Source organism: Cucumis sativus, chromosome 2, assembly GCF_000004075.3.
Source record: "Cucumis sativus cultivar 9930 chromosome 2, Cucumber_9930_V3, whole genome shotgun sequence".
Lineage (NCBI taxonomy): Eukaryota > Viridiplantae > Streptophyta > Magnoliopsida > Cucurbitales > Cucurbitaceae > Cucumis > Cucumis sativus.
The window spans coordinates 18,631,468-18,653,340 of NC_026656.2; the positions used below are offsets into that span (position 1 = coordinate 18,631,468).

At 32.8% G+C, this 21,873-nt stretch overlaps 3 protein-coding genes across 5 annotated transcripts; 2 read left to right on the plus strand and 1 right to left on the minus strand.

The window, feature by feature from the left end:
- Nucleotides 1-1,602: 1,602 nt before the first annotated feature.
- Nucleotides 1,603-3,112, minus strand: LOC101223079 (dof zinc finger protein DOF1.6). The gene has a single exon (XM_004152675.3). The coding sequence runs from the start codon at nucleotides 2,752-2,754 to the stop codon at nucleotides 2,005-2,007; it is 750 nt and encodes a 249-aa protein (XP_004152723.1). The 5' UTR covers nucleotides 2,755-3,112; the 3' UTR covers nucleotides 1,603-2,004.
- Nucleotides 3,113-7,349: 4,237 nt separating this feature from the next.
- Nucleotides 7,350-11,707, plus strand: LOC101222600 (B3 domain-containing protein REM16). The gene is made up of 5 exons (XM_004152673.3): nucleotides 7,350-7,675; nucleotides 7,825-7,986; nucleotides 9,829-10,399; nucleotides 10,723-10,907; nucleotides 11,150-11,707. Exons 2-5 carry the CDS (start codon nucleotides 7,876-7,878, stop codon nucleotides 11,468-11,470), a joined length of 1,188 nt encoding a protein of 395 aa, XP_004152721.1. The 5' UTR covers nucleotides 7,350-7,675; nucleotides 7,825-7,875; the 3' UTR covers nucleotides 11,471-11,707.
- Nucleotides 11,708-18,492: 6,785 nt separating this feature from the next.
- On the plus strand, nucleotides 18,493-21,682 carry LOC101219131 (probable transcription factor KAN4). Of its 3 annotated transcripts, none has more exons than XM_031880671.1 (6): nucleotides 18,493-19,183; nucleotides 19,302-19,378; nucleotides 19,610-19,646; nucleotides 20,113-20,221; nucleotides 21,055-21,142; nucleotides 21,278-21,682. In XM_031880671.1, the coding sequence occupies exons 1-6, from the start codon at nucleotides 18,892-18,894 to the stop codon at nucleotides 21,458-21,460; spliced, it is 786 nt and encodes a 261-aa protein (XP_031736531.1). In that variant the 5' UTR covers nucleotides 18,493-18,891; the 3' UTR covers nucleotides 21,461-21,682. The 3 variants fall into 3 exon arrangements, with proteins under 3 accessions (XP_031736531.1, XP_031736532.1, XP_004152789.2); XM_031880672.1 differs by having other exon boundaries at nucleotides 18,494-19,183; nucleotides 21,284-21,682; XM_004152741.3 differs by having other exon boundaries at nucleotides 18,500-19,183; nucleotides 21,281-21,682.
- The last annotated feature ends 191 nt before the right edge of the window (nucleotides 21,683-21,873 follow it).

A 21,873-nucleotide genomic window follows, 5' to 3' on the forward strand; every position in this document is an offset into this window, starting at 1 on the left:
GACCAAAGTAAGAGAGTAATTAATGAGAATTAGTGAAGGGTTGTTAGTCACAATGTCCAATGCATTCAAAGTTGTGAAAGACAATTAGTCCCAACAAAGTGGAAGAGCTAATGATAATATGGATGTTTCTTTCATAATTAATAAAACAATTAAACATAACTTTGCAAGTTTCAACGAGACTTCCACTTTATGCATTGATGGGATTATTAAACTAATCCAAATTTTAAATGAAGAATCTATTTCTATAGATTACATTTAATAAAAACATGTTCCGGTTTTAATTGAAGTTAATGGTTTTGCTCTAAGTTATAAACCAAGTAAAAAAAGTGACAATTTGGGTATAGTTTGAATTTCAAGACAATATTCAAATCAAAGTTTACACATTCAACATTCCAATATAGAATTGGTTTCCATGGTTCGGGTGTGTTCTCGCTTCTAGAAATATCCATGTGGCGAGAAGAGATTAGGATGACGTTCTTCTTATACTCTTACTTTTCATTTCATTATTATAATTTTAGATAACAAAGAACTTCGCTCCAATTTCGAAAAGAAAGTATATCCTAATTGACATATTGTTATAAATTGCTTTTAAGTAATGTTGACATAATCTATAAATAAATTGTAACGTTCATGTCAAAAAGAAAAGATGAAAATTCTACCAAACATTCAATATAATTCCCAGACTTATATATTACAAAAATATTTCATCAATCCAAGCATAGACCTCAACAAATAAAAACAAACATTTATTATCTTGTTTGATAATAAATATTCTTTAACATTGATAAGACCCACAAAAATTCTTAGAAACTATACATATATATATATTTATTGAAAGAAAGGGTAGGATAGAAGAGGTAGGAAAAAAGAAATAATTTTGTTTATAGATAATGGGTGTTGGATTGGTAGGGAAATAGAAAATGAGGAAAAGAAAGGAAGGCCAACAAGAGCAATGATGATGATAGTATGTGAATGGAGAAATGGGGCGGCCACAGCGCTAACAAATGGGGCTAATGCTCTGAGTTGTTTACACATATTAAGTAAAAAGCGCTATTTCCGTTCCTATTGCCCCCTAAATCCCCATTACCAATCATTCTCTCAATAACACGTTTGATCTCTTCCTTCTCTTACTACTACTACTTCCACATCCATTATCAGTCAAAGTCAAAAGTCCAATGTCCAATATTCAATGTCAAATGTCAAATGACTTAGTCTTTGATTTGACGCCAAAAACAACACAGCAACCACGTTCGTCGTCTCTTCACACAAGGAACCATTGATCCATCACTTCTTTCACCTCACCTCCTGTTTTCTTCTTGCTTTTAACCTCCCTATCTCTTCTCTTTTTTTGGGATTCTCGTTCTTTTAACTTAAACGTTTCTTTTTATTAATCGAGTGGATTTTGCATTGGGTTTTGAATCAGGCAGCCATGGATCCGAGGATCCTCCTCGTTGCATACTAAATACTAATCATGCGAACTCTGTTTTTTCTCTTCTTTTTTTTTTTTTTTTTTCTTTTCTCTTTTGAATTGATTGGTTCGGATTCAGATTGATATATAAGGATTTGATAATGTAATGGCGAAAGTATAAAGAAGATGAACGATGGCAAGCAAAATAACACAATTTGTATAAACAGATCCAAATGGAAATCTCCCAGAAAACATTCGTTTTTTTCTTTTTTGGTCGAAGAAGAGAGTTTCTGCAACTTCAGACATAATTGACAAAACCCCAAGAAAATAAAAAGGCCTAATAGTGACAGAGACACCATTTTCACCCACAAGGTGTATGCTTTCAATATTTTTGCTGTATCCTATCAGTCTCTATTATACTCTCTATACCCAACAAACATTTACCCAAGAAAAGAAAAAAACACATAAATTGAAGAAGGTAAGATCCAGAAACAGCCACTGAGAAGGGGGAAAAAATGAAGGAAATTAGAGAGCATTTGATTTTGGAACTCAAAGCAAAGCATTGAAAATGTTGTTGTGTGTATTATTATATTAGATTACTTCATGCTCTTGCCTTGCATGGAAATAGCAAGGTCCGGCCAACCCAGCAAATCACCGTCCACAACTCCACCGTTTCCTCCGCCGTCATTGGCATTCATCTGCCACGTGTTGTACCCGGAAGAAGACGTCTCCGGAGCCCCACCGGTGGCGTAACTCCCAACGAGATCCCCAACTTCAGGGTAAGGACAAGCAGTACCCCACAATCCCCTGCCTAGAGCGAACCCCATATCGTCAAACGCTGCAGGGGCATGACCCGACCCGGAACCGGAGGCGTATCCGCCAAGAGCCAAGAATCCGGAGGCTTGGGAGCTGAGCAAAGAAGTGAAAGTTCCAGGAGCAGGGATGGTATCGTTGATGTCACTGTTGAGAGCATTGGCGGTGGGGAGAAGAGAAACAGAGGAGGAAGAAGAAGCAGAAGTGGAAGAGGAAACAGAGGTGGAAGAAGAGGCAGAAACAGAGGAAGGGGTATTGTTGATGTTATGATAGCGAGAGCGTTTGGAGTTCTTGCGGGAGCCGCCGCCGACAGGAACGTCGCGGAGGGTGCCGCCGTGAGTCCAGTAACGGCGGCAGGATTTGCAGAAATGACGGGGCTGAGAGAGGTTGTAGTTGTTGTAGTAACAAAACTTGGTGTTGAGGGAATCGCAGCGTGGACAGGGAAGAGGGTCGGATTGAGGAGGGGGAGGAAAGCCCATGGTATGTTGTGGTTGGGGCCTACTGTTGTTTCTGTTGGATGATTCCGACGGCATTGGGACTAAGAGCCAATGGGTCAGATTTCACAATAACTCTCTCTGTTTTTCTCTGTTTGTTTGTCTCTCTCAGCTCAGTCAGTGGTGTGTGTGCGTGAGGAAAGAGACAGACAGAAGAAGAAGAAGAAAAAGAAGAAGAAAAAGAAGAAGAATAAGAGAGATGATAAATGAGAGTGAGGTTAAAGAAAGTGGTAGGAAGATGAGGGGTTTTTATTTAGTTTTAGAGTTTACACTTTTGAGAGATACGAAAGCGGTGGGTCAGTCAGGTACGATGTTATGCACCTATTCAATTTGACCAAACATCTACTTATTTTCGTTCATCTCCACCCATCTTACACTAACTCTATTGTAGGGTTGTGTTTGATTCCATAGTAGAACGAGTTGGACACTGCTATATAATCCAAATTCATTTGATTTATGTTCCAATAATCTAATTATAGTTGAAGTTTAAAGGTATTTGGATATGAACATTTGGAACCACGGCGGGGAAATAACATTATGGATGGAGTCAAAAGAGGGAAGAGAGGAAAATGAGTGTGTGGGGTGGGGGAGGAGAATAATGAATGTCGGTGAATGTGAAAGAAAGTAATAATGAGGGGTAGGATGGTGTGTGCCATTTCTATTGTTGAGTTGTCGAGCTTTGCATGCTCCCAACACTACATTACAAAAACCATCCTTTAAACTTCCCTTTTCCCCCCTTTTCTTCCACAATTTTGTTTTGTCACTAAAACCTATGACATCTTCCTATTTTTACTACTTTTTCCATTCTTCCCTCATTCTTAATTCCAAACTCTCTAATTTACTTTCTACAAACCTTTTAATTCCAATTAACTATCTCAAAACCTTTTTAACCATCCCAATAATTTCCTTCTTCATCCCTTACCTATTTCATGTTCCAACATTTGAACCATTCTTTATGAGTCCATTCTCCATTAGGTTACTAGTACAAAGATGAATTAAAAACTTACGTTCGATAGCAAACAATCATATCGCTACTTAGTTTATACGCCACAAGTTAGGAATGTTCAACTAGTAGTCATAGCACTTTTAAAACACTATAAAAAAGTATTGTTCCCATTATAACGTATCATTATTGTTGAGGTGCTTCAAAATTCAAATTAGTTGTCTTATATTTGAAACGAACAGGAGAATCATGAGTTTCTACGTCTTACAAGAAACACAAATAAATTCCTACGTCTAAAAAGATACGATAGTAATGACTTTTAAAGTAGTATAAAAAAAACTACATGATGTTAGTTTATGATGTCATGTACGTTATCTCCATATCATGCATTGTATTTTTTCAAAAATAATAATAATAAAATATTCTTTAACATATTAACATATTGTTAGTAAATCATGTAAATTTCTTTATTCACCCTTACGACGCCAACTATTTGTGCCAACTACTTGTAGAATCGTAGAAGATAAATCCAGTAACAAAGTTAATAACATCAACATATAAAGACCAAAGGGTGTGCTTTTATTTTATTTTATTTTTTGTTCATATACATGCTTTGTTCATCGATTGGAACAAAATCATGAGGCTAGCCAGATGAATATATACTGTGACATTTTTTGGCTTTATCCAAACTCATGAACTATATGGTATAATTCAAAATAAAATGTCACATCCCACCATAACATATCACTATCACGTTGAATTTCTATTCTTTTTTCATAATGACCCAACTTTCCCTTTAAATTTAACTTAAACATAAAAATGTTAATTAATTAAATAAAATCAAAGCTAACCAAAATGTAAAATTTTTTCCATCTTTAATTTTTCTCTCAAATTAAAAGAGTAAAATAAGTATACCATTTGGGATTAGTGACAATTAGTCAAGGGGTAGACATAATGTCTAAGGGTTTGGAGTTGGGAAAGACAATTAGTCCCAACAAAGTGGAAGAGCAATAATAATATATAGGTGAAGGGTATGCTTTTTTCAAAATAAATAAATATAAACAAACATCACTTTCAACAATAGTGCCATTTTGTGCATTGGTGGTATCATTAATCAAATCCAACAATGTAACAACTATATATATTTACTAGATAACAACAAATTTTTAAAATAATTATAAGTTTTCTATTCATTATAGTTAAATAAAACCATCATACCACATTATCATTTTGTTTCCTTTAAAGTTTATCAATTTCCATGGCTTTCTCTAAGTCATAAATTGAGTAATTATATTTAAAAGAAGTGGTATTTAACAAGATCATAGTATTTAATTTAAATCAAAATACAATTTTATAGCCTCTAACATTTATAAAAATAACAATATTAAATAGTCTTTTTTATAACATATAGTGAAAATACACGCTCATTCACATTATATATCTATCTATTTAATTTGGATTTTATTAGAGAGAGAGGTAATTGAGTTAGTATATATGCTTTTACAAACCATAGTTTGACTAAATCAAATACATATATTACTCAAACTTACACTTTTTCAAATCATTAAAAGAAAAAAGAAAGCATAATTCTCAACTCCAAATTTATAGTTTAATTTATATAGAGGAATTATGTATAACTTAATTAACTAAACATGATATTAGTAATATGCTTCTTAAGTCATAAGCGATAAAACATGTTTATGGTGATCGTAAATTCTTCTATTCATACTATAGACTTTATTCACCTATATTTTAAAAAATCGAGATGTTAGCTAATTTCTTGATATCAACTTGATCACGCACATCAGTTTAAAAAGGTTACAATTAAATTCTCTTAATTATTTTAATTTGATTCAATAGACTATTAGACTACTGATCTAGTAAGTTTGTTGAAATAAATAGTTTCTTCTTCTTAATTCTTTTTCAAATAAGTTATCCTATTTATTATTTGTAAGATTTATGTTGGTGATTATTTATTTGTTACTTGTTATTTATATCTCAGATTTGTATTTGTTTATCAAATGAATAAAGAATGGAGTGAGATTTTGTGAAATGAGAATAATTATGGCATAAAAATATGAAGAGTGTTAGAGGGGGAAGGGAATAATGAATGTCGGTGAATGTGAAAGAAGAGTAATAATGCATTTGTCCACCCTTGCATGCTCCCCTAAACCCTACTCTCTTCCTAATTTTTTTTTATCTGTTTCTATCATTGGTAATATTAATACACTTTCTTTTACGTCTATTTTATTACAATTTATAAATTCTTTGATATGCTTTTTTATCTTTAAAAAATATTTAAGTTTTAAAAATTATTATTTTTTAATTTTGACTTAGTTTTTTTATGGAGATTCATTACTAAAGGAGCTATTTGATTTTTAAAGTTATATATATATTGTTTAATTTCTTACTCGAGCTTTCATCTTTCTTAAACAAAAAACTAAACTTTTAACTAAATTCCAAAAAGAAAAAGGTTTTTTTTTTTCTTTCTCATTTTCAGAACTTGACTTTCTCTTTTAACTAGCTAGATGGTTGGAAGTGATTTAAGATATAAAGTCTTATGTGATTTTCAAAATTAATCAGAAAATGTTTTTAGCCATTAAAAGCAAATTAAAACCATAATAAATTTGTATTTAAAAGTATCTATAAGAGTGTGTTTCAAAATCGTAAAAAAAATCATTTTTTAACCCTTTTTCAGAATCATTTATCTAAGCATTCATCAAATATAGGTAAAGAGGATCCAAATTTTATTTTATGTTTTCAATTCTTCATGAGAAACTGAACTTTGAATATCCATCCTTAATTCCTTGAGTTTAATTAAACACTTCCATTTGTAAATCATGTCATTGGTAAAGCAAAAGCATATTATCAGAACTTATAATGGGTACCTCTCTCTGTATATATATTCCCAAGTTGACTAGAAAAAGATTACGAAGATAGAGATGAAGTTAGCTTAAGTTAATGGTTTTGTATTTTTTTTTTCTTTATATAAATTATATCACCTAACATAAGTTTAGGTTAAAAACTAAATCAACTTTGGAGGTATTTATATAAGGTAGTTAATTATTAATGCTACCCATATTCAAATTTTAGAAACAAGAAGTTAGCTTTTCATGAAAATGATAAATGGCAAATGTTGGAAAAAGTTAGATATATTTCCTAAGTTGGAGAAGAATTTTATAGTTTTAGGGCATTGAATATTTCTTACCTTTAGCTGCATATCATTAATGGGTGATCCCTAAAAGGAAATGAACAAAAATGACTTATTGAATAGAAGTTCATATCCGACAACAGCCTATAAGGAAGCCCATCAAATATATTGATATGCAATAGTGAAATACGTAAATTGTTGTAGTGATGTACAGATTCTAAATATATTTCCTTAACAATAATGTTTTCTTTTTAAAAGGAAAGCAAATGTGTATTATACATATTCATCAACATAAAATGAAAAGAAAATTAAAGTTAAGAGAATGAACTTATTGTCTAGTTTTTCTCACTAAGGAAGAAGTATAGATGGATTCATACTCCAACTTCCATCTGCAAATGGTTGGTTTATGTATGAAAACGAAGCAGAGAGGAAGGAAGTAGAAAATATGGAGCATCAATCAATCCATCCTTTGAGTTTATTTGTAAAATTAAGTGCTTCAAAATGGGGATTTCGTACAGAATTTCCCATAAAGAGAGAGCCTCGAATAAATAAAGTAATGACACGTTGGAGTGAAGATTCAGCGGCAGAGTACTTGGAAGAAGAAAAAAACTCATTGAGCTTCAACAATGGCCTTGGAGCGGGCATCTCCATTAACTTTTTCTCTGCCTCACTGACTTGTCGTATCACCACTACAACTGGGTCTCCTCTCTTCAATCCCTTCTTTCCCTTTCTTCGTCTTCACTACTCTGTTTGTTCTCCAACTTTCCCACTGCGCGCCACCTTCTTCTTCACTCATATCACTTAAATACGTCTGTGGCTCCGCAATCGCCAGCTGACCCAACTTTCTTCTACTCCCAATTCTGCTGGTAAGGACACCCAATTAATCTCTAGATCTAGATTCTTCCCAATTTCGACTTTTTCTTGCATAATCTTTACTGGGTAGTTTTGTTCCTTTGATCGAATCGTTGGGGGTTTTCCCTCACTCTGTAATCTTGCTCTCTCAATCGATTTTCAGGTTCCGTTTCGTTCTGTTTGTTGTTAATTTATTGAGTCTCTCCCTGGAGAAATGGATAAAGTAGGAGATAGTTCAAACAAATGGGCAGAGGATATTTATTGGAGCCATTTTCAGTTCACCCACTTCTATCAAATTCTTGCCGGTGGTTGTGAACAGCAACTTGTAGGTTTTCTTTCTTTGATCTTCCCTTTTGTCGCTTTCACAAACTGGGTTCTTGCATTTGATGTTGGATTATTACTAGATATTAGATCTTGTGCGCTGCTCCACTTGCTGCTGATATCATGTGCCTTACGAGATTTATCCTCCCAAGATAGCAGCTTTAAGTTTGCTGTGTCTTTTTTATTGTATCCTGTTCGTTGGTCTGGACTTGAGAGTGAATACCATTTGTTTTCTCTTTGTTCACAAATGGTGTAAACTATGTTGTTGTCTTTCCAAGATTTTGGTTCGGAGAAATTTCATGTTTAAGTATTTCTGTGGTATTCTTATTAGATAATGCCTGTCAATTATGAGCTTATATTATCGCTGCTAATTGTGTTTTTTTCCCATTGTTGGAGGATTGGATCTTAGAACCTGCAATTGCCCCTTCCAGACAGTTAATGTTTGAAGGACTCGGCAACTTCCCTGAGTGTTCTTAGCTTATGGGGTTTAAACTGTCAACGGTTTACTATGTGGATAAGAATGCAAATTCCAATAGAACTGATTTCTTTTCTGTGATTAACTATTTCTGTGCCTTGAAAATTGCTTCAAAGTTTTTCTTACAAGCTTTTCTAGGAATTTGAGAGTGAATACCATTTGTTTCCTCATTGTTCAGCAATGATTGTTATTCCATTCAAAAAATCTTCTTTCCAGAACCGTATATGAGATTTTCATCGAACTTGAGAGTGAATACCATTTGTTTCCTCATTGTTCAGGAATGGTGTAAATAATGTTGGAAACCCTTTTGGGTCAAATCTTTTTCTTCCAAACTCATTGTGAAGCAAATAGCTTTGGAAAGGCAAAAATCTGATTCACTGTTTTAAAAAGCCTTCCCAGGTGCATGAAAAGGTGAGGCTCACAAAATTAGGTGCTCCTTTTGTGAAGCCTCAAGGCTCAAAGCCTTGGCGTTGAGGCTTTTTCATTATTTTTTAAATATAGTAATAATTAAGGTTTTTCCTTCTTTATTAGCTAAAAAGACAAATTTTAAGTCTGATATGATCTTATTTGGAAGGCCTTTTGTCCTAAGAAAGTCGAGGTTTTTTTAGTGGTTCTTTTATTTTCAAAGGTTAAACACCTGTTGTAAAAAATCCTGAGAGTCCTTCAGAGTTATGCTCTCTCTTCTAATTGGCATGTTCTTCATAAAAACAGTGGAGTGTTTGATGCACCTTTTTCTTTTGTTTGTACCTTTTATGTTGATTGTTGTGTGTGTGTGTGTGGGGGGGGGGAGGCTGTTGATTAGAAAGAAACTCTAGCGTCTTTAGTGATCAAGAAACTAACAGTGACTTTTGTTGGAGTTCTCTTTACACTTTTTGCTTCGACATGCTCCTCCACTTCTGAACTCTTTTGTAATTATAGCCTAACCCAATTTATACTAGTTGTTCTCTTTTCTGTAATCTATTGTGTGGGGATACCTCATCTCCTCCTTTTGTATCATTCTTGGTGATAATTAAAGTTATATTTCTTAAAAAAAAAAGTTGGATACCGCTTTCCAAGAATTAGGTTCAAATTAAATTTTAGTTTTAATGATTTCGGCTAATTTTGGTTTTTTGTACTACTGTTGGAGCATTTGGATCTTGCAGCCTATAGTTGCCCCTTCCATAAAGATACAGCTAACATTAGAAGCACTCAACGTCTTTGAGCGTTTTAAGTTTGTGAGGTTTTAGATGATTGATGATTTTACTATTTGGATACAACCACTTACTTCAATTGAATGTTTTTCTTGCTACGATCATCGATGTCTTTGACCTGATAATTGCATAAAAGTTTCTCTAGAAACTTGCCGACTCATATATATACTTTGAGCTGCAGGTAATTCCAAACAAATTTTCAAATAATTTGAGAAACAAACTTCCGGACACTGTGACTCTTAAAGGTCCTAGTGGTGCTACATGGGATGTGGGATTGACTTCCAGTGATGATAAATTGTATTTCAAACGTGGATGGCAAGAGTTTGTGAAGGCTCATTCTCTGGAGCAGAATGATCTTTTGGTTTTTAGATACAATGGAATGTCACAGTTTGATGTTTTGATATTTGATTGGAAGAGCTTTTGTGAGAAAGAAGCATCTTATTTTGTAAAAATTTGTGAGAATAAAAAGATTGACAGTGGCGGCCAGGCTAAGAGGAAGTTTAGGGAACCCTCTTTGGATGGTTTTGATGCTAATATTAACAATGGTGCTGAATGTGATTCTTCTGAAAATATCATACATGATGACAGTATGGAACGTATGATACAGGACGTTGTGTCCAAAGCTACAAATTTTAATGGTCAACCAGAGGTTTTTTCGGCCGAGCCGATACGAACAGTGCAGACTAGAAGAAAGAAAAAAACTCCAAATAAAACAGCAATTATTTCCACCCCTGATCCTGTTCAGTTATCAGGTAGTTGGAGAAGAAATTCTTACATTTTTAATCCTTCATTCATATGGTTCCATGTTTTCTCCGGTTGACCTCGAAACTAGAGAATGAATAACTATGCTTTAGAATTCTTCACGATTATTAGATTGTTATTATGTTATAGTGAATTTAACATGATGGTGTTGTGTTTCTGGTCACGACTGGAAAAGCATTTTTGAAATGTTTCTGTAGTCAGACCCAGTCTACTTGACCTTTTTGGATTAGTAAGGAAAACTAGATCTGTGAATCAAAATGTCTATATGGTTTTTTGTGGTAACCAATATGTTTGTAACCATGGACTTCGCTAGATTCTGATGTGGAAGCTACTCCCATTAAGAAAATTGGGTCATATGTTGAGCAATATGTATCCCATCGGAGGGCTATAACCGAAGGTGAGAAGAACAATGCCCTGAAGTTGGCAGAAGCAGCATCAAGTGATACTGGTTTCAAAGTTGTTATGCGACCTTCACATGTGTACAGGAGATTCTTTCTGGTAAATCTCATCTTCTGTTACCGATTATTATTGTTGCTCCTTAAACTTCATTTCAACATCCAATATATCTTTTCGAAGGGAACGTTTGGTGTGCTATGTTTACTGAATGTTTGAGTTCATTAGTATTAGAAAAGGTGGCCATCCTTTTGTTGACTCTACTCTCCAACTTTTTAATTTTGTCAAAATTTGTTTTAGTTCTCATATGCACATCACAATTTTCTGCATGTTGGTTGATGATGCAGTTTATCCCCACCCAATGGGTTACAAAAAATCTCTCCCTTCGTAACCAAGATATAATACTTCGTGTCGGAAGTGATGAATGGCCAACCAAATTCAACTTTACCCCTAGTCGTCAATGTGGTGGCCTTACAAGTGGATGGAAACATTTTTCAGTAGACAACAATTTAGAAGAATTTGACGTCTGCGTCTTTGAGCCTGTCAATAAATCAAGTGGTCCTGTGGTCCTGGAGGTCAAAATCTTCCGTGTCGTCGAAGATGTTATCCCTCTGACTCGTGTAGCATCAAAGGGCAACCGAAAGCCAACCAAAGCACCTGAAGCTTAATTTTTGGCAAGTGCCCAAAATATTTTAGTACCTAATGTTAAGACCCAAGATTCTCTGTCTGTATAATATTGTGTAGGTAATTACCCTGCTTTAACTTGCGATGTTTTGTGGCTGGGACCTGTCCTTTGCTAACATTTTTAGTTGATGCCATGCTAGTCCTGACTTCTGTTATATGCACCAGTAGAATATCCAGTTTATGAGCTTTAGTTTCACAACTTTCGATGTGAAGCACTACAACCAATGAGTTTTAGTAAAGACTCCAAGCACTCCTATTCTTTCTGAAGAATTAACCACCATCATCAGTTAGCTTAGTTGTAAAAAGGGAAACAAGGGATGCGTAATCTCAATAACTAAGAGGTCACCGGTTTAATTTAGGGTGGTCACTATCTAGGAATTAATTTTCCACAAGTTTTTTTGACACCAAAATGTTGTAGAGTTAGGTGAGTTGTCTCGTAAGATTAGTTGAGGTATGCGTTAGCGGACTTGGACACTCACTGATATAAAAAAAATTAGAGAAATTTCTCATCTCTGACCTAGCCATATATGCAGCTATCTGGGATGGTAATCAGGATCATATTCAATATCTGTTACTTGGTATACATTTCCACCCCAGATAAAAAAGAAGTGTTGGGTGTCATCTTAAAAAACAGAGCAAGGGATGGAAGCAAGGGATGGAAGATAGATACGTCTTTGAAGCCCTGAGTTGTTATGAGTGTATATTTGAAGTTTGAAGAAGCAGAGTTTGGGGTTCACGTGGGTTTGCCATTATTCAATATCACTTACACAGAGAGGACAAAATGTAAATCTTGCAGGCTATGGCTGGGAGAGGGAAGGGATGATATGATGCAGTGGACTCAGAATCGGTCATGTGCCAGCAAATTCTTCCCCATCTTGGAGGGTTTTCTTTGCTCAGAAAGCGCCAATGGTAAATTATGAGTAAGTTTTTTTTGTACATATTCTCTGTGGTACTGTGTAAGCAAATGAGTCTTGGTTGGTTTTGATGGGAACTGCCACAAACAACACACACATAGACACAGACACCCATTATATCATATTATATTATATGCTTTTTTGCAAATCGCAGGTGGGAATTGAAAGGGAAATGGGAATTTGTTTCTTTTTGTGCTGTTTGACGTTTTCAAGTTCTCTAACTTTTCTTTTTCTTCTGGACAATTGATGGGGAACTTGAAATTTTCAGGTGTAATTTTGTAGCATTTGTTTGAAAATTCTTGAGAGCTAATGAGAGGAAGGGGAAGGTACCTTTCCAACTTCTTTCATTTTTTCACTAAACATTGTTTTGTTCTTCTGTGGTCCATCCCACTACTGCCCAAGTGACATATAGAACGTTTGCACACACAATCCATCTCCCTCCTCTCTCCCTTCTCCAATTCGGGGACATAAAGTTTCATTTGATAACCATTTGTTTTCGATAACTTCTTTAAAAAAATATCTAGTTTTTAGAATTTTACTTATGAATATAAATGGTGTTGTAAGAAAGGTGATTGACAACAATAATGAATGAAATTTCTCATTTGGGGGGAGATATTGGAGGTGTTAGAATCCCATAACTCACTCACATACAAGCATGGTAATAAATGGTGCCATTATTATTAGTATCATTATTCCTATTTCTACCATTTCAGTGAGTTTATGTTTTCGTGTGTAAAAATTCATTCGAACTGAAGCAATCTTCCTTACAACGTTGCTTCTTGCAGTTCCTATTAAGTGGATAAGTAGAACTTATTTGTTTCGTAAAGCTTCACTTCTTCAGCAAATACTAGAATCAACTCAATAAATTGTAATCAATGCAGCTCTGTCCCACCAAGAAGGAATATGCAATGATATCAGTAACATAATACTTGCTTTTCAAACTTAGAATTTGGTGTGAAATAAATCAAAGATAACTTGTAGATCATAGCAAACTGAAGTGATCAAGTACTGAAATTTTGCTATGGGAGTGTTTAAAAAGTAGATCATTATGAATAAAAAAACCAAGAATGAAATCAAACATTCAAAGGAAACTATTAGCCACATAAATTAGATTCACCCAACCAAAAGAGGGTTTATTTTTTCTTAAACAAAGTGGATTAATTTCATTGTTTATCCATAGGGTATAGACTCTTTTGACTCAATAACCCAAGGGATAAAATTGAAATTGTCCAAATAAATAAATTTTTTTTTTTAGAAAGTCAAATGATCCAAAGGACAATGGCTAACCTTTTAGAACTTACCTAAAGATTTTCCCTTTTTTTTCCCCTCAATAATTCGATCCTTACATCACTATCGTGGCCTTCTTCTCATTAGTAAACGGCAAATGGAAAAAGCAAATAGATATCTTTACATCGTACGATGGGCACATGTGGGCTGTAGGTACCATAATCATTCAACTTATGACCTTTGTTTGTCAATTTTTCACTATTACCCCTTACCTACATTATTACTTTTCTAACTAATATCACACAACTCCACATTTTGTCTATTTCAATGCTTCAACAACACCTATGCCTAATGACATACTATGGACTCTCATTCCCAAACTATATATCCACACTAACATTTACTTTTTAACTTTCACCTCTTCATTTTAAAAACTATCTTTAACAGGTTGTAAACTTTGTTTTGTATCAAATATCTCATTTACTTGTTTGGAGTTTTCCTTTTTTTAGAAAGAGAAATTGTTGAGTCTTAAGGCAAGCAATAGATCCAATATCCAATCCAAGTCCAACATTTTAGGATTCATCCCATCCATATTGCATGTGTTTCGAGTAGTTCTCATACGAGGGATGATATAAATAATCTCATTCTTCTACCTTAATGGATACGTCATATTAACTAACTTAAGTAACAAAGTGTAGTTAGTTTGCAACACCCATTGGAGCAAGTCCTTTAGAGTCAACTTAGTTGAACTTTTAGGGACAAAAGAGCTCCACCTAGAGACATGCGACCCTAGATAAGATTTTCACGCTAACAAAATCCTATTTGATGGAGTAGATACAAAACAAATGCTTAAAATTTCATTGGACATGACATTCAATTCTATATCAACTATGTTTTAGATTTTAAAGAATCTATTGGATATAAAATTGAAAGTTGAGATACTTATCAAAATATACATACATATGTAAAAGTTGAAAGTTGAAAGAGTGAAGTTGAGTATTGTTGATTAGTTTAGTCGCTAATTAAACTTAGGTGTGTGATAATCGGGAAGTAAGATGCCTCTAACTCTTGTGGATATGTAGCATTTCATTGTGTATTTAAATGTTCAAAAGTGAGAATAAATGAAGTAAAGAACAGATTTGAAGATGAGGTGAGAAAGAGATTTGAAGATCAGCTCTTGAAACCAAAACATAATGAAAGATCAGAAGCAATAAGTTTTCAGTAAAGAGAGAGCAAAAAACACAAAAAATGAAAGAAAGCACATGGTGTTGAAATTGAACAGCCAAAAAATAAGGGTCCCATCCCCCATCCAAATTATGCATTGCCCTTTCTCTGATTTTCTCTATTAATTTCAAAGGGTCCCTTCAACTTAACACACAACAAAAATGTACTCTTCTTTCTTTTTTTTCCCCCTTCTTATATATATATACTTTTACCCTTTGATTGTTATTTCAATTTGAATTACATGTACGGCATGCAGATGAATGTCTCTCATAAAAATAAAGAAAAACAGACTCAATTTCTTTGCAATAAATCTTCTTCCATTGTGTTTGTGTTGTTATGTTAGGGAGAAAAAGAATTGGAGTACAGCTACCATTTTTGGTCAAAGGGTATGATTGAATCAAATGTTAAAAAATGTTTTAAAATATTATTTGTTATCAACCCCTCCTCCTGACATGTGACATCCCCACACATCAAGTTTCTCCATAAAATTATGGAAGTTTGGAATTGGAAGCCTATAACTTGTTAGGGTTTAGGGTTGTTGGGGGTTTCTAATTTCTAGACCAACATTACTCATATCTATTTTAGACTATCAATCATGTAGTAGAGAACACATTAAAAATATATATTATTTACACAATGAGGGGAGTTGTTAAGTCTAGCTTTGTGTTGTTTACATGAAAAACTCATAATGTAAATAGTTTAATATACTTTTTGTCATAGAGCCCATGCATTTTCAGGGAAAAATGAGGAGTCCACCTATCCAACTTTAGTTCTCTAAGTTGAGTTTAATTTCTATTTGGAGCTTGATTTTAATTTAGCTTTAAGATACGTAACATTCTAAATCTACACAGTAAACCTAAAATTTAAAAAAAAAAATAGAAGAAAAACTTATCACGTGACACGATGTAATTAGAAAAGTTGATATAAAGGGTAAAAAGATAGATGCAATCAACAATGTAATAATCATCCATTTTATGATTAAATAAAATGACAATGGCGAATCGTCAGCTTCGGTTATTCCAATGGCATCTTTCTTCTTTCTTTCTTTCTTTCTTTCTTAATTTCTGTGTGTATTTAAGGGTTGATTAAAACAAAATACACCCTTAAATGAGTTGTGTTATTTATAAATTAACTAATTCAATTGATTACAAATACCAAAATTGTAATGTTTCATTATTAAACGCCGTTGATTTCGCTGATTCCTTCCTTCCTTTCTTTTTTGTCTTTTTGGTCATCTCTTAATATAAATAAACTTTAGCTCACCAAGTTAGAGAGAGAGAATGAAAGAAAGATGGGGGTTTAAATTAGGGCTCCAATCTCGAAGCAACACATGCATGTCGATATGTGCATAAATAAACTAATTAATACACTACATTTCTTTTCCCTTAATCTTCAAGTGTTTCTTAAAATCAAATTTTAATTTTGATTCTTTATTTAAAAAAAACAACATGTTGGAATATATTTTGTTGATGCAAAAAACATCTTACAATATTCTTCTTTTATATTCTAACTTTAATATAATGTGCAAACCAAACACAAACGAAAAAAAAAAAAGAGGCTAACTTAAGCTAAAGAAATATAGGTCTTCAAAGTCAAATTAGAATATAGTCATAGAGATGGGTTTTTTTTATAGAGGATATTATTTGACCCTTAATTAATCACAACTTACGAAGTTTCATGAGTTACATAAACCCGAGCTTATTTAAACTTATAGTACATGTGGGTTATTTTATTCTTATACCCAATTAATGTAATGCAATCCAATATTATTTAATTAAGAAATTAAATGGAATGGGTTATAGCAAAAAACTAATATTATGATATGATAAGGAAACAGTAGGTAGCAGTGAGCATATTATTATGAGAAGATGATGATATATTCTTGGGTATTTAAATAAAGACAAGATATATGAATTAAAAAGAAGAAGAAAGTAAATAATGTGAATTAAAGTGAGAGAGGTGGAACCAAAAAGTTGAAAGAAAAGTTAAAAGAAAAGGAGACATAGAGAGAAGAAATTTGTGATAAGACAAAGACATAGAATGAATATAGAATACGATCCAACAAAAATAAGAAAAGAAATTATAAATTAAAAACGCATGTTTCCCAGAAATTTTGTATATTCTAGAGAGAGAAATGCACAGAGAGAGAGAGAGAGAGAATGATGAATAAAATAATTATAAAGATTACATTTATAATAACAACAAAGTGATTAAAATGAATTTGGTTTACTCTAAATTAAAAAGAGAGAGAGAGAGAGGTTTTGTATTTCCCGGAGAATCTAGAGCGCATCAGACGCTGACCGGAGAAGAATAGTTTAAATGTAGAATTAGAATTAGAGGAAGGAGGGGAGGAGGGGGTCACGTGAGGCACGAGGGGGAAGAATGGACAAGGAATAATTGGACACGGAGAGAGAATATTGGGGGACTTAAGGATACATCTTAAGTTAAGGCAGACAATTACTACCTGTTTCTTTCATCAACGTTTATGTTGGACTTCCACCCTCTTCTTCTTCTTCTCTTTATTTTATTTTTTATTTTGTATCGATCTTATCAATTTGAACTTTCATGCTCTTAATTAATGGTTTTGATATATATGAACATGGTTTTTACAGAGTATGTGAGAAAGTGTTGGTGATTAGTTTGAAGTTTTGAGTTTGAATACAGCCGGAAATGGAAAGTGATTGATAGCAACAAGTTAGAAGTTGAAAAGAGGGTAATTTTTGGAGTAAACAAAACACATGTAGAAACCAAAAAGGGGAAGAAGAGAGAAGGAGGGGAGCAGTGGAGAGAAAGGGAGAGGGGATAATTTGGAAACTAAAGTGAAATATACCTAGTTTATACACAAAATGGGGAATCTTCTTTAAATTGATGTAACCCCACACACCCCTTATTCAATATAACTTAAATAACATCTCTATTCATAATCATACCTCTTTCCCCCATTCACTCATTCTCATTCTCATAAACCATAAAAAGAATTAATAGATCACAATCACAAGTAATAATAATCCACCCTTCTCTTCTCTATGTGTACTTTTTTAGGTTTTATGGGTTTAGCTTATTCAAAAGTAATAAATTTAGGCTAGATGTATATAATTGTTTAAATCTATAAGATTTCCTAAAAAAGAAAACAAAAAACTATTGACCACGAATCACTATGCCTAAGAATGAAAAGGATAAGGAAAAGAAAAACACAAATGATCACATTGAATATATATACAATCAATTGAGAATAAATTATGAATACTCTAGATTTTGTACCATATAAGTTCTAATTATATTTTGAAAATCTCATATTATTCCTAACTATTTGTATCTAAATTATAAGAAGAAGAAGAATAAAAAAAAATTAGTTGATTATATCTCTATTTTTATTATCTTATAACGTATGCTAGCTCTTGAACTACATATTTAGACAATACATCCTACAAACCGTATTCATAATATTTTGACAACATGATTCACCCATCAATTACATGTTTAAGAAAATGTTAAAATATTTATAAATAAAAACAAGATTTCTTACTCATGATAAATTATGAAGGAATAATTAAGTGTAGTTGAAGATACACCGCTTTATTTATTATTGTTTTAGAAGGTGAAGAGCTCATTTCATTCCCCATCTATAGATAAGAAAGTCTCTCTCTCTTTCTCTCTTTCTCTCTTTCTCTCTCTCTCTTGTGTTGTGTGTTTGTGTTGGAAAAGCTGTGTGGATCCATCTGTGAGTATTAAATGCACACACAACTTTCAACTTTTCACTCCTAAATTTCCCTTTCCATTTTACTCAAAATAACCAAAAACCCTTTTTCTCTTTTCCTCTCTCTATCTCTCTCTCTCTTTCTCTTTTAATTTATATATAAAAAAAATCAATTCCTATTCATTTACAAATTATTATTAATGGTCTGGTTTTCCAAAGATCCCATTTTTGAAAACCCCTTTTTCTCAAACCCTTTCTCCAAAATCATAATCCACTTATAACTACTTCAAAAGCCCTCACCTCACCTTTTTCTCTTCAAATATATATTCATCTTTTCATTATAATGTTTATCAATAATATGGACTACTCCAACAACAACAACAACACCACCACCCCACCCCCGCCATTGCCGGACCTTTCCCTGCACATAAGTCCACCCTCGGGTTCCGGCAATCATTATTTCAACCACCACCACCACCACCATCAACCTCAAATCTTTAGCAACCATTTCAAAAGAGGCCCAAAAATGGGATTTGGATCAATTAAAAGAAGCATTAGAGCTCCAAGAATGAGATGGACTACTACTCTCCATGCCCATTTTGTCCACGCCGTTCAGCTCCTTGGTGGCCATGAAAGTACATTTCTTTACCCTTTTCCATTATTATTTACTTACCACTGTTATTGATTTAACAAAATTAATTAATCAAAAATCAAAATCTTTTAATTTCCTTTTTTTTTTATACAACTATTTAGGGGCAACACCAAAATCAGTATTGGAGCTGATGAATGTGAAGGATCTAACCCTAGCTCATGTAAAGAGCCATTTACAGGTGAGCTTTTTCAAAATAAATAAATTCTTTTTCTTTATTAGACATAATGAGAGCAAATCTGTCATTTTCTTTTTTTAGTGAAAATGAGATAATTAATGAATTGTGTAATAGTATTTTGAGAACAAAGAAAGTTAGGACAAAAGAGCATCAAGAGTTGTAATCTTTATATTGTTGACTCTTTTTCCTTGTAATTTTCATTTTCTTTGCCTTTTATTTTTTTGGCTCATGCAGATGTATAGAACAGTGAAAAGCACTGACAAAGCCACTGGTAAATTACTATCTTTCCTTTATTATTATTTTCTACACTCTCATTTTGGGCGTTTTCTTGAATTCATTTTAAACAATACTGAAAAATTACAAGAAATATATATAGATTCATTTAAAATAATTGTTTCTAGAGTTTGAGTAAAAATGAATATGTTTCCTCAAAAAATTTGTGTCATATAATCTTTCTTCTTCTGTTAAATTTTTAACTCTCATTTCCGGAGTTTTAATTTTCAAAATTTCTTTCATAAATTTATGGGTTCTTTTCTTTCCTATAAAAAAGATTTACTGTTTGTGTTTGTTTATATATATATACTAATTTTACCTCTGAGTTAACAATGTTTTCAATATCCACGAAGGTTCTATAAAAAAATAGACTGCTTATATAAAATTAAAAAACACAAATTTCAAAACCATTTGATTTAGGGTTTTGAACCTTTTTTTTTATTTATGAAATTCTAAATCTGCAGACTCAGCCATGAAGAACCAAAGGCAAGATATTGATGGAAGTGGTGTTTCAAATTGTGAGATTTCTAATAATCCATCACTTACAATGTGGAAAAGCCCTAATCAAAAAATGTGAGTCCATTTCTTTCTTTTCTTTTCAATTTTCATTTCTGAATTTAATAATCTTGTTTTCATTTGAAAGAAACATAGATTTAAGTAATTTCACATGTGTAATCAATAATTAGTTACTTAAACGTTTTGCATATGCAATACATTAGCTTCTTTGACCATACTCAAACTCCCCATTTATGATCCCTTCGTTTTTGGGAATTTTGTTTGTGCCCACTGCCTTTTCCTTTTAAATATTTCTTAAATTCAATTAGTCCATCATTCCTTCACTTAATAACCCATTAAAAAGATTGACTTTACCATATTAAGATCACTTTGAATGGTTGATTAGTGGTAATATTAAATCTATCTTTAGCTTACCATATTAAGCAAATTGGATACATATATATCCTGCCCTTCTCACACTAGCTATCACCTTTTTTTTTATAGATTACTATTTTCGTAAAACTAAGTTTCATTCTCGATTCCGAAGCGTATATGATGATGGTGTTAATAATATACCAATCTAGTCGGGGTGTACCTATTGATCCTCTAATAACTATAAATGTCTTTCTATAAATGTTGGTGCATGTGTTTTTTTCTTTTAGTCTTGAATGAAAAGTAATAAAGGCCAGTTATTTATTTTCTTCTTGAAACCTTGATGAAATAAACAGAAGGTACAGAAGCAATTATCAATGAATCTTAAAAAATTGATAGTTTGATATATGTGAGCAGCGGTAGAATAGTTGGGAGGTGAAGAAAAAAACAAAAGTTGAAACATTCGAAAACTCAGTAGAAATAATTTAATTGAAGTAAAGTAAAATGAAGAATAAATTAATGAATATATGGATGAGCAGGAAGTTGTTCTGTTCATCAATGGAGACAAATCAAGAGATGACGAGCAGATGGAATCAATTTTGCAACAACACTATTGGAAACAACCAGGTTCGTATATGTACAAAACACAATACAACAACAAACCTTAAACTACAACACAAGTGCTTCAAACTTTTCTTTTCTTTTCTTTTTTAAAAACTACACAGTAATTTATAATCTAATAATTTTGTTTTCTTTTTGAAGCAGCAGCAAGAGAAGGACAGACACAATGGAAATGCAAATATGAAAATCTCGAGTGGTGTGAAGAATCACAATAATAATAATAATAATCTCAATTTAGATTTCACTTTGGGATGCCCTAATTCTCTAACAATCCATTCTAACCCTCACTCTTCATCTACTGAACTTCCTCTTCTCAAATGCTAATTGGGGGTTTTGATCATATATTTTAGTTAATTATTAACCTAATTAATTATTAATGTGGGTTTTGTGTTATTAATTGCTGCTTCATATAATGTTTGTTAATCGATCAATGTAGCCTTTGTGTAATATTCTCATTTCCCCAATCATCTTCAATTCCATGGTTATATATAAACGTTATATGATGAAGAGATCAATCCATTAATAGAACCGTTGGATTTTGATTAATTTTTGTTTCTAGACGTGGAGGAAAAAACGTGTTAAGTTATTTTGACTCGTAAAAGCTTAAGCTTTTGGATTCGACCGAAATTTTAGACTTTATTATTTTTAACTTTTTTGAAAAGTTAATCCCTCCCTAGGATTCAAAGTGTATATGATTAACAAAAAAATAAAAGAGTTTGATTTAATGAAAAGAAAAC